Here is a 12,803-nt window from a genome sequence, read left to right as displayed (position 1 = left end):
AGTGGAAATGGCGCCAAAATCGGAAATTCGAATCAAATTGGCCGACTTCCTGTTGAGTCAGGGTAAGGGTCCAAGAGACTTTTTTCTGTGTCTTTACATGATATGTGTGTGTACCCAATTCCGTTCGTCTACGTCAATCTGGAGCAAGGGGCTCAATATTTTTTTCATTTTGTAGGGGGTGCAGTGGCGCCATTTGGCCATCACTTCCTGTTTTTATGCCCCATCGCCATGTCTCTCTGGAATAACAGAGGCAAAAGATTTTAATAAATTTTCATCTTGAAGGTGTTAAGATGACGCTCAACAAATTTGAAGTTGTTCGGATTCAATTTGTAGGAGGAGTTCATTAAAATGTGAGGTGTGAAATTGGGGAAAATGTAGCCAAAATTGGCTGACTTCCTGTTGGAGTTAGGGTACTCCAAGAGACTTTTTTGTGCGTCTTTACATGATATACATGCATACCACATTTCGTTCATCTACGTCAATCTGGAGTGAAGGGCTCAATTTTCTTAATTTGCATAGGGGGTGCTGCAGAGCCATTTAGTGACGTCCATTTCTGCGAATATGTGCATATTTTAATGAGTTTTTGGGCAAGTTTGGGCCACTAAAAATGTGTTTGTTTTGAAAGAATAATAATAAGAAGGACAAAAACAATTCCTTCAGATACAACAGGGCCTTCGTACTGTTAACAAGCACGTTATCATCCATCAGAAACAGCAGGACAGCCTTAAGCCACAAATAATTAATAAAACAATTACACAAGTCATGAAAACATCAGATAATAAAGTTTGAACATGGCCAGGAGGAAGTTAGCAGGCGTCTCTCAGTTCATGTCACTGCTGGTAAACAGTGGTGTGCAGTCAGGGGCAGCAAGGCTAGCACTGCTAGCCCTGTAAAAAATGTATTTTTTCAGTTTTTTCCATAATTAAAAGGTCATTCTGAAATGTATCTGGAGTCAATTACTTGTTCAGTATGCAACTTTATCCAGAAAACGAATGGTTATATTTTGTGGAGCTCAAATCTCCTATGTCCTATAAACGCATCACAGCTCCTTTCCTCTGCTAGGGCCAGCAGCAGTTGCTTTGCTAGCCTTCTGATCGAGCTGGACGCTGCTATTGGGTGCTTAACGTTGAGTGACCGTATCATCAGCCAATCAAATTTTGATGTGTTATTGACAGAACGCCCTAAGTCAAGCAGAGTTTCTAGTGCTGGCCCGGGCGTCGTCATACAAATGAGCTTGGCTGATTGGCCCATGGGCAGGTGCGTGATGACGCACTGTCTGTTATTCTGGAAAGGTGATGGCGGTTGATTTAACAGCAAGATCGGTAGATAAAGATATGATTGCGGACCTGCTTCGGGTGCCTTTTTCATCATGATTTTGGTGCTGGCCCTGACTGAAACACCACCGCACGCTACTGCTGGTAAACATCACAGAGCAGCTGCAGCGGAGCGTTGTTCACATTGTTTTGTGAGACAGTCAGACGGAAGAGTTTTTATGACAGCTCATTTAATCAGCTGTTCTGAGTCTGTGGTGTCAGTTTTGTTTTTAGTATGTATGTTTCAGGTCTGATAACATTTCAGTCTTTCAGCGCCGTCGTTAAACTGGAAAACCTCCAAAGTCTCAGATTCCAGCTTCTTAAAAGTGAATATTTTCTGGTTTCTTTAGTGTCTGTGACAGTAAACTGAATATATCTTTGAGTTGTGGACAAAACGAGACATTTGAATAGAATAGTTTATTGTCATGCAGGGAAATTCTGCTGCAGTGGAGCTCAAATAGAAAGAGACTTAAAAAGGTAATATATAGGTTCAAACATACATACACAGTAGTTATGCTCCTTTTATTGTATGTATGTACATGTATGATAATAAAAATATATAAGAATACTGCAGCTCATAGCACAGGATTGTCTGTTCCAGCGAGCTGGAGACGGTGCTGGTTCGGAGCTGGTGCTAGAGCCAGTGCTCAGTTGGCGCTAACCCGAGCACCTCTTACGAACCTGTTGCTTTTCCACCAGCAAGGAGCCACGCGATTACGTCACTGAATATCGTAACCAGCACGCGCCTTTGAAGCACTTCCATGATTCACCAGTGAGAGGCAGCAACATGCCGCAAGGCATCTAGCCTGCCGTAAACGAAGAAGAAGCCGAAGTAGAAGAAGAAGACAGCTCTGGCAAAAAATTATAAAAAATTGTGCTTTTAATCAACAAATGTTTAACCCTAAATGACAGTTAACCCTCTAGTATGCTAATTAACGTTAACCCCGCTGGTCTGCTAATAAACGTTAGCCCTGTTAGCCAGCTAATAAACGTTAGCCCAGCCTGCTGACGTAATCGGTTCTTGCTTTAGACCAGCAAAGAGTTGGTGCTCGCTCTGGCACCCGTTCTGAGGCTTGAGTAACCGGGCAACCGGTGCTTAGTCAGGCTCTGGCTCTGAACCAGCACCGGCTCCAGCTCGGTTGAAAAGGGTATGATGCTTTAAGCTCCTGAGACCTGAGCTTTTGTTTGGTATGTATTTTTAATCTCCTGGATATTTGAGAGCAGTCGGATCTGATGAGTACAAAAACTAAGGATTATACATTTTGAAATAAATCATATCCTCATATGGGGAGAATGGGTTTATTTTGCTCCTAATGCAGCCATTTATTTGAATATCACCAGTATGATGTTTTGAACACAATGCTCTTCAGTCTGAAGAAGAAACTTCACCGGTGACTTTTTTTTTTTCAATTTCTTTTTACAGAGGATAGACAACTCATGTCAAAGGCTGCAGCATTAATCACACAGAAAGACAGGGCCGGTAGTGTTGTATAAGTCAAAAATGGGGATTTTCCCAAAACCTTGCTAAAAGGGGCCAGGGGGCGGGCTGAGTGAGAAAGGAGCAAAATCAAGCACAGTTGGGGCGTTATGTGAAAATTGTGAAGGATTTTCCAAAGTGGGCAAAAAATAAAAATACGATCCCAAGGTTCAGCTTGTATGAATCATTCACAGATACTTTATCAGCAAACAACATCCTGAGATCAGGTAACATGTGCGGATGGTGTTGAGAAGTTGCAGTAAAGAAGAAGGAAAAAAAAGTGCTGATTTAATTCAGTCCAATTAAAGGCTAAATTATTTACAATAACTCTAAATAAACTAAGTCAAATATAAAAAATAAATAGAATAACTTCATACAGGAGTATTTGTACAGTGCTGTAGCCTAATTGGTACTTTTACTTTTTTAGAGTGAAGTATCTAATCTTAGTGCTTTACTTTAATGTAATAAAGTAAAGTAATGTTTGCGCCAGTGCTTTTAAGTTTTATTACAGCTCCACCTTGAGGTTTGTCCAGGCTTCTCACCAGGAAACATTCTCACCAACAACTCACATACAACACATCAGTGAACATGAAGCTCACACTAAAGTCCATATTTAAGAGTTTAAAATATATATATATATATATATTACACTCCTAACTGTCCAATAAATCCATCAACAACAACTGAACCAGCCATAAACTACCTTCACAAACACAATAAATATCTCTGCAGCTGCTCTCTCAGCAGTCAGGCACTCCCGGCTGTAAACCACAGTTTGCTTTTTTATTTCCACCATCGATGACACCTGTGTTATGTGACACCGGTGTCATGTGACTGATCTGAGCTGAACGGTATAGAGCCTGACGATGAGTACAACCCCAAAACTTCACCTCATTAACTTTAATATTAACTGAATTATATATCACATTCTCCACTGAAGAAATACTCCCAATTAATCCAGTTCACAGTGAAGTTTCTTAATGTTTTCAACCTCGTCCACTCGACCTGTGTTTTCGGGCAAGAAAACCTAAAATTACAAACCCAAATTAAAATGTGTGCAGCTGCTGAATCACAGTGACTATCTGCATGAATAAGGTCTTTGCAGAAAGCAAACTTCCTCAAGTTTCTTGTGAAATTGTCAGAAAGACTCAAGATGACACAGAAACTGAGCGCAGGATCTCTGAAGTATGAAATAAAATGAATAAAAATGTGTTCTCAATCTAAAGATATGCTGGCATACCTTTTTGGTAGCTTTTTATTTTACAGGTCCCTTAATTTCGTACTAGTTACTTGGAAATTATCTGAGTAATTTGCAGGTATTATATAGTAATTTTTACAGTGAGGCTGGTGCAATTTGGTACAAATTTTAATAAAAAAAAAAAGTGGTTTAGTTGGTAAGTAACCAATCAAATTTTATGCTAATATGTACAGTACCTGTCTGTAGTCTGGACACACTTTCTCATTCAAGTGAATGGGAAGATGTGTCCAACCTTTTGACTGGTACTGTAGTTTGACACACAAAACTACACTCAGTTTTCTGTCAGACATTAACAACTATGTAGACCTATTACTTTTCTCTGTTTTTTCTAAAATTTCTACCAAATGTCCTTTAAAGTAACCGTTGCCCTGCTGACAGACGGAATATAAACCCCAACGTCTCGGGGTCCATGCGGCTGCAGATCTTTGTTGCATATCACTCCACATCTCTTTGTGGGATGTAATATAATATTCATAAGTATTTTTTATTAGTTTATAATCACATGAAAATAAGAATCGTTATGTTTTTTGTTACCTTACAAATGATTGATAGATGATATTTCGAATAGCCCAGAAAGGACAAACCAAACAGTGGCTCTAGATAGGGCATTCAGTTAATTGGAGTCTGCAACCTCACCAGTAGATGTCACTAAATCCTACACTATGGTCCTTTAAGTACAGTACTCGAGTAAATGTACTTAGATACTTTCCACCACTGGGTTTGTTACATGAATACTGACATCCAACTTTATATGAGACACTTTATGTAACTGTTAACCTCCTTTGTTCAGAGTCAAACATTAAACATCCAGTAAAAATGTTACTGAATACGTTACTATACTGTTCAAAGTCCATTTGTCTTTATTACTCGTCTTATTGTATTTCATGTAATAGCACAGATAGCTGTTTTATATGTATATATTTAGTTAATTTTAATCAATCATATGCCACTCCTGTCTCTTCAGTATTTGGGGAGCATTCACCAAAGAGAAACACCTTCCATCCCAAGGTTCAGCTTGTATGAATCATTCACAGATACTTTATCAGCAAACAACATCCTGAGATCAGGTATTACCTTCCCGGATATACAAATAAAAAAGATGATGAGAGTAACAGTGATGTCACCCAGGGAAAAACAAAACAAGGTAAACGGAGTAGGATTAACACAAAACTGTGTTTTTATTTCAATCAGGAGAGACCAGAGAATGAAATAAAAATAGTTGTTTATTATACAGATGATACTAATGATTAGTATTGTCAAAGTCTTTGGTGCTTGGACTCTGCATGGAGATTTTGAATTGAAGGATGTCAGTCCTGATAGCAGCAGCAAGATAGAAAACCCCATGGAGTCCAGATGCTGGTGGTGGTGGCTTAGTACTTCAATCAATCAATGTTTATTTATATAGCACCAAATCACAACAACGGTCATCTCAAAGCACTTTTCAAATAGAGCAGGTCTAGATCATACTCTTTAATTTAATTTTAAGAGACCCAATATTCCCACATGAGCAGCACTTGGCGATAGCAGCAAGGAAAAACCCTAACCCTTTAATGAGAAGAAATGAGACTGATCAGGCTGATGAGGTTGATATAGTAATGCATTGATGAATCTGAAGACATCATGAAAGCACTAAAGCCGAGAGGGAGATATGATAGGCTGGCAATGAAGGTGTGTCACCGTTCTATTGGTTAGATGTGACACAGTGATGTGAACAGCTGACGTCTTAATTGATGCTCCAGAAATAACAGCAAGGAAGTTATGAGCTTTGAGAAGTAAGAAGGATCAGAATGACTGAAAAATGAGAAATAAAACTATAGACGTGAGCATGTGAAAAGATGGTCTTCCTGTCTCACAATAGGGTTCACAATAAGGTCAAAAGAAAAAAACTACTTTCTCAAAAAAAGAAGAAAGCGAAGCCACTTGAATTGAACACTAGTTATCTAAAATCTGGATAAAACACAATGAAAATCAATTAAAGAGATTTCACCCTACCCTAAGACGGGAGTAAATGCCACCAACTATCTTGGCAACAACTATCGCAAAGCTACCGAATGACCCACTGGCCCCGTCAGCTGGATCCCCTTTTAAAAAGCCAGCAAGTGCCGGTGTGCTCAGCCACACAAAGCACCATACTGAGGGGGGGGGGGCTAATAGAGAAAACACCAAACAGGTGATAAAGGAAACAACCCACTCCACCTGTAACATCAGTTCAGCTATAATGACATTTTATTGACATGTTAAAACTCTGTAATGTTAATATTTGGCTTTGGGATTCATGTTTGGTTGACATATGAATGAACTAATTTGTAATTTTTTTACCTTTGATATACAGGCTAGAGTTATTTCCTCTTACTCCCTGTCATACTTCCCTTTGCAGAACTGATGATACACACTTCGGTTATTGTGATGCAATTCATTTGGGGAGAAGGTTAAAACAGCGGAACAAAAACTGCGGGGGAAGGTTTAGTATTGAATAATGTTAAAATGTGGTGTGAATGGAGCAATATTTTGTGTAACACTGCAGTTGGAAGATATACAAACTACTTCTGACTGCAGTACTCAGAACATTTGGCTGTACTTTGAGATAAAAGCTTATCTTAGCATGCTATCAGGTCCACAATGAGCAGATATAATGTTTACGTTTTTCCACCTACGCACATAAGCATGCTAATTATCACAGTTAGCTATAGCTGTGGCTGAAAGGAAAGTGTTGGACAGACTGAAACCATAAATGTCAACCTCATGGTGGCGCTCAACATCAGAGGATCACCAAATTTGGAGTCATCTTCTAGAGAGGATTAATTGTTATACAAAATTTCATGGCAATCCATTTAATGGTTGTTGAGAAATTTTAGTCATAAACTGATTAGTTTATAATATAATGTCTACCTTTTCCACCACATTAACATGCTAATTGGCACAGTAGCTCTAGCTGTGGCTGAAAGACAAGTATTGGACAGACTGAAACCTGATGACTGTGCTCGATTCAAAGTTAAGGGATGACCAAAGTTATTTCAGTTCATCCTGAGGGGAACATTAAATATCTGAACCAAATTTCATGACAATCCCTCCAATAGCTGTTGAGATATTTCAACCAAAAAATTTAGTACCACCTCATGGTGGTACTAAACATCAGAAATTCATTAGGATATTATGAATATTTGCACCAAATTTCATGGCAATCCACCCAAAGGTTGTTGAAATATTTCACTAAAAAACAAAAATGTCAACCTCAAGGTGGCGCTAGAGGTAAAGATCAAAGGATCACAAAAGTCAGTAGGATTCATCCTTTGGAGAACACAAATTTAAAGCCAATCCATTAAATAGTTGTTGAGATATTTCACTCATGGCCTAATATGAAAAGCAATAAATAAGTGAAATAAGTCTACACATGAAAAGGTAAACACTACAAACTTACATTACAAAACCAAAACCTTAATTACTAAATGTACATCTCTAGGTCTAGCTCTAGATCATCTATGTGTCTATTTAATATAGTATATAATATAACACATAGGGGCGATTTTACTACATTAAGTACACATATTTTCACTTAATCTTGAATATGCAGTCTCATAAACAGATTGCTGTAGATAACAGACTGCTGGCAGGTAGTGTGACATTTCCTTATGAGATATGGTGCTCTTATAAAACTTTTTAAATGTAATCTAATCAAAAGTTTTAATAAATTATAGAACTGTATATAAATTCCTGACACTGAAATCTAAAAACTGCATGCATTAAGCATGTATGATAAACGGTTTCTGGTTTCTATACTGCTGAAACAAGCTGACAACACAGGACGAGGAAATGAAGTGAAGCAACCCGAGTGACTTCACCCCTTTATTGCCTTGCAAATCTCTTTGTGCAGCGAGCAGCCCTTTGCCCGGACACATCAGAACAGCGTTTGGCCTGCATCCTGACAGCTGATGGTATGTAAATCACACAAAACTAACACTAATTGACAAGTTTTTGTCATTTAAACTGCTTTGTGATCTTTTTATGTGTTAAAAGACCACGTATTAGGGATATTTTTGCTCTTCTGTGCATTCATCGGTTGTGGCAGAGCTCGTGAAAAGCAGGAAATGAAAGCAGCTATTTGTGGCAACTGAGTTCGACTCCTTAAGCCAATGAGACTTTGATTGAGGTAACAGGTAGTTAATGAGTAACAGAAAAGGTGCAACCTTCAGCAGACATTTGTTCTGCTCTTACTGTATGACTCATGCAGTCACAAGAAGCACGGATCTCTATATTTGTTTATTACACTGGCTGACAAGACTTTGTTGGGGGTTTTATTTTTCGTATGACGCTGAATATTCATTTTCGTTGTGACTAAAAAACGTTGCTGCTATGGTAAGTGTTGAACTTTTTAAATACTGTGAAGTTAAGCTCAGTTTTCATCTTAAATATTGTTCTTTTCATATCACCGAAGTAGAATTGTTCCTCATTTTGATATTGCCTAAAAGTACTCTTTATTGCAGGAAAATATGGCCACTACACACTCTCTAAAGCAGGTTTACTCTTTAACCACTGAGTTTGAGGTTTTCATGTGACAATCACACAGGGTTGGTAAACCGTGTCAAGCCTGATAGCGCTCTTTCCTGTTAACACAGTAACAGGAAGTCAGGTTTGGTCATTTAAATGAGAGTGTTGCTCTTACAGTTGAATGACAGACTTTCACTGTGTAGTTTATATGGTAACAAACACATGACCCACTTGTTATTTCCTCCCATTTTTCCACAGGCTGACACAAACACTGAAGCACCGGCCCCCAGCGGGTCAAAGCTTGACCAGGTGCAGGGTCAGGTGAACGAGGTCAAAGTCATCCTGAAAGACAACATCAACAAAGTGCTGGAGAGGGGCGACCGATTAGATGATCTTATTGGCAAGACTGATGACCTGCAGGCAACTGTAAGTACACAAAGTGAGAATCTTCTCAGTTGTTAAAGCAGTTTTCATATATGCGTCCTTCAAAACACAAGAAAACTATTAAAAAGTGGAGCAAAGTAACTAACTGCATTCACTGAAGTACTGTGCAGATATTGTACTACTAGTTTTCCCTTTTATGCCACTTTATGCTTCTTCTCTACTACATTTAAGAGGGAAATGTACCTTTTTGACTCTACTACATTCATCTAAGTGCTTTATTTACTTCTATAGATAAAGATTTAACATAAAAACTGTTTTGTTTTTTCAGGTCTATCTTAAAACTATACTGCCATGCCCATATTTACATTCAAACAGTCTTTTTGGTTGTGTTGTCCATACAGGCCACAAAGAAACTCAAAGCAATGTCAATGTAAGTGACGAGAGAGAGAATCCACAGGCCGGTCTTGACCTGTGGATTGAATAACTGACTCTTAAAGTTCAACTGAAGACAATTTTAGGTCAAGATCAAGATGATATTTTACAACGTAACACTCAAAACAGAATTCCTGTTTGGTGTTATCATCGATCCATTGCATAAAACACTGTCTATGAAAGCCTTAAAGAGAATTTCATACTAAAAATACAGTAATCTGAAAGATACTGACTGCAGACGACTGATATTACCTTCAGCTCAATTTTGGAGTTTATTTTCACACAGAACCAGGAGCATGGATTTGTTCCTGTATCACTTACATTGACATTGCTTTAGGAGAGGTTCTCTATGGACAGTAGAAGCTGTTACAGCAATCAATAAACCTTTCAATGTACATGGTCAGTATTGATTTAAGATAGACTTATACCAGTGGTTTTCGACCTTTTTGGCTTGTGACAGTGTCTATGTTGTGATCCTTGTCATATTTAAGACATTTTCGGGCAACTTTAATTGGTTTTTCATAGTCTGTTCAGGAGTTGGCTCAAAGCTTTCAACCCACAGCCGCTGAACTAGCCCCTACTGACAACACAACACCAGTTTTCTCAATCCCAGAACCACAGCAGTGGAGAAAATTATCGGCTCATTGATAATTCAAAAACAAAGGATGTCTGTGACTTTTCTCACCACATTTCTGGAAAAGCACAAAAACACCCTCATCCGCCCAACTGCCCATCTGATAAACCTGTTCATCAAGCAGGGCATTGTTCCTGATGCCTGGAGGTTTGCTGCCGTGACTCCTATATGCAAATCTGGAGCCCCAACTGATGCTGGCAATTACAGGCCCATCAGCATCCAATGCAATTTGGGTTTAGGTCGAATCATTCAATGGATGCAATCTGGTTAGAGTGTATAAAATCAAAAATGGACAGAGGGGGTGTAGTTAGTGTTTTCTGTTTTAAACCTCAGGAATGTCTTAGATACAGTCAATCACAAGGCGTTCTTATTCAAACTATCCTCCTTTAACTTCTCTGCTGCCGCTGTCACCTTGATGGCATCATACCTATCGAAACAGGAAGCAAGCTGTATACTCCTTTTCAGCCGATATACAAATGACCTCCCATTTATAAGCCCATCTGTCAGTCTCCAAATGTATGCAGATGATACCTTTCTCTACACCCATGCCAAAATTCAACAACAGGCTGCACATAATCTAACTGAAGTGCTGGCCAATGTATCAAACTGGCTGAGCCAATCATGCTTACACCCTAATGTCAATAAGTTGCATGTTTCTCTCTACAGAGGTATCAGAATCCATTTTGGATTTAAATCTAACATTCAAAAACCACAAAGAAGTGAAGTTTGGTCTTGCCAATTTCAGATTAATTCATCCCTATCTGCCAGCTGAGGCCACCCTCTTATATATGCACACAATTATTTTCTCCCATCTGTCATTCTGTATCACAAGTTGGTCACAAGCAGGATTAACCCGTCTGCACCAGCTCGAGTCCTTCTATAAACAAGCACTTAAAATCATGGACAAAAAGCCCCACAGAAATCACCACTTCCACATTATTCACAACAAATATAATCTTCTCACACATTGGACAATCTCAGACTAAACAATTACACCTGCCTTGTTTTTAATATCCTACATGATTTTGCCCCTCCATCATTGAACCAGTTTGTGACCAGAAAGGACAATGTCAGAGCCACAAGGTCCACATTAAGAGGAGACTGTGTTGTTACTTTTGCTCTATCCAAACTACGCACTATTGAAACACTTTCCCCTCATATATAAGGACCTGCACAACCCTTTTTTAAAATTGTGCTTTGCTAAGTACAGATGTACACTAGTCTCTTGGCTAACTCATTTACATTGAGGTTTGAACTAAAAATGTTATTGACTTATACTGTTCATGCCAAATAAATCTTAAATAAATTAACTTCAGAAGTCTGAGTTGTTAGCAGCTCCAACAAAGAGCAATTTCTCCTCAAAACATCTCAGATGCTTTCGTTTAAATGACTCGAGGGCCAAAGAGGTCAAAGAATCCAATATATCACAAAAGAGGCAAACATTTGACCAAAGTTTAAAAAGCAAATATAAATTTGTTTTCACAACACCTACGATTTATCATCATCTTGACCCTTAAGAGGTGCCTGACCCTCAGATTGAGAACCATTTGATTAAACTACCCAATTGATTATCGGTACTACAACAGGACAACGGTCTATTGTCATTAATATCTTTCACAGTGACCATTTTTCTTCAGAATCAGTACTTAAAAGTTTGTTATTTTCAGTAAATTTTGCTGTTAATACTTCAGATGAATGTCTTTAACTTGTAAAATAGACTTTTTACATTGTTGTACTCGTACTCGTTATATTTTTTTGGTAGATCTGAGTACTTCTTCCATCATTGACGTTTTATTATGTTGCTGTTATTTCTCTTTTCAGGCTGACTCATTCCAAAAAACATCCACACGGGTGGCCAGGAAATACTGGTGGAAGAACGTTAAATTAATGATAATAATTGGTGTGATCGTGGTGATCATCATCATCCTCATCATCCTCGCAGCTACAAATGTTATATAGATCCTATCTGAACTCCTTTATCTGCTCAGGACTGAAAGATGGTGGCCTTTAATTGCACTCATGGGTGATCAATTCCGCTCACATGAAAAGATGTTTTTATATATTTTAAATGACCAGTGTGTAGGATTTAGTGGCATCTAGTGGTGAGGTTGCAGATTGCAGCCAACTGAATACCCCTAAGTGTGTAGTAAGACCTACAGTGGCTGCAAAACTCACAAAAAAATGCAATAGACCCTCTACTACTGTAGGAACATCCCTATGGAGATATAACGAGCTTATTCTAAGGTAATGAAAAAACAACAATTCTTATTTTCAGGTGATTATACACTAATTACAACATACTTATAAATATTGTACTCCATTTCTGCCGAGTCTGTTCTGCTAGATGCCATTAAATTCTACATACTGAACCTTTGAGATCAAAATATATATGTAAATTCAGCAGGTACATGATGTTGTAGCTTCTGAAAGCTTCTTAGGTTAGTCTGTGATGTAATTTTATGTTGTGATGAAACAAAAAAATTACTTAAAAATAACGTAAAGTTGACTGAAATACTTCCTAAACACTCCAGCAGTCATTGACAAGTGATGTAATACCACTAAATTCACATTTCACAAAGGTTCACAAATCCAAAGAGTGTTTATTATTTTTATTTTGTCACATTTCTTTCATGTTCAATACAATGTATATATATTCTGTATGTTTATGACTGTCAAACTCTGTAATATCATATGTATATCATATGTATTAAATGACAATGATTAAGAGGATAAAGTGAAACAACACATCGCGTATCTTTGCTACCACAGTACTGTCTATATATGTACATATATATATATATATATACACATATATATGTG

At 38.0% G+C, this 12,803-nt stretch overlaps 1 protein-coding gene across 2 annotated transcripts; it reads left to right on the top strand.

The window, feature by feature from the left end:
• Positions 1–7,901: 7,901 nt before the first annotated feature.
• Positions 7,902–12,746, top strand: si:ch73-234b20.5 (uncharacterized protein LOC449923 homolog). 2 transcript variants are annotated; one of them, XM_062434978.1, is made up of 3 exons: positions 7,902–7,980; positions 8,792–8,959; positions 11,805–12,746. In XM_062434978.1, exons 1-3 carry the CDS (start codon positions 7,978–7,980, stop codon positions 11,940–11,942), a joined length of 309 nt encoding a protein of 102 aa, XP_062290962.1. In that variant the 5' UTR covers positions 7,902–7,977; the 3' UTR covers positions 11,943–12,746. The 2 variants fall into 2 exon arrangements, with proteins under 2 accessions (XP_062290962.1, XP_062290961.1); XM_062434977.1 differs by lacking the exon at positions 7,902–7,980 and adding an exon at positions 8,268–8,401.
• The last annotated feature ends 57 nt before the right edge of the window (positions 12,747–12,803 follow it).

Source organism: Scomber scombrus, chromosome 15 (assembly GCF_963691925.1).
Source record: "Scomber scombrus chromosome 15, fScoSco1.1, whole genome shotgun sequence".
Taxonomy (NCBI): Eukaryota; Metazoa; Chordata; class Actinopteri; order Scombriformes; family Scombridae; genus Scomber; species Scomber scombrus.
Note: the sequence above shows the minus strand (reverse complement) of the source record. Positions and strands in the feature narration are given on the sequence as shown.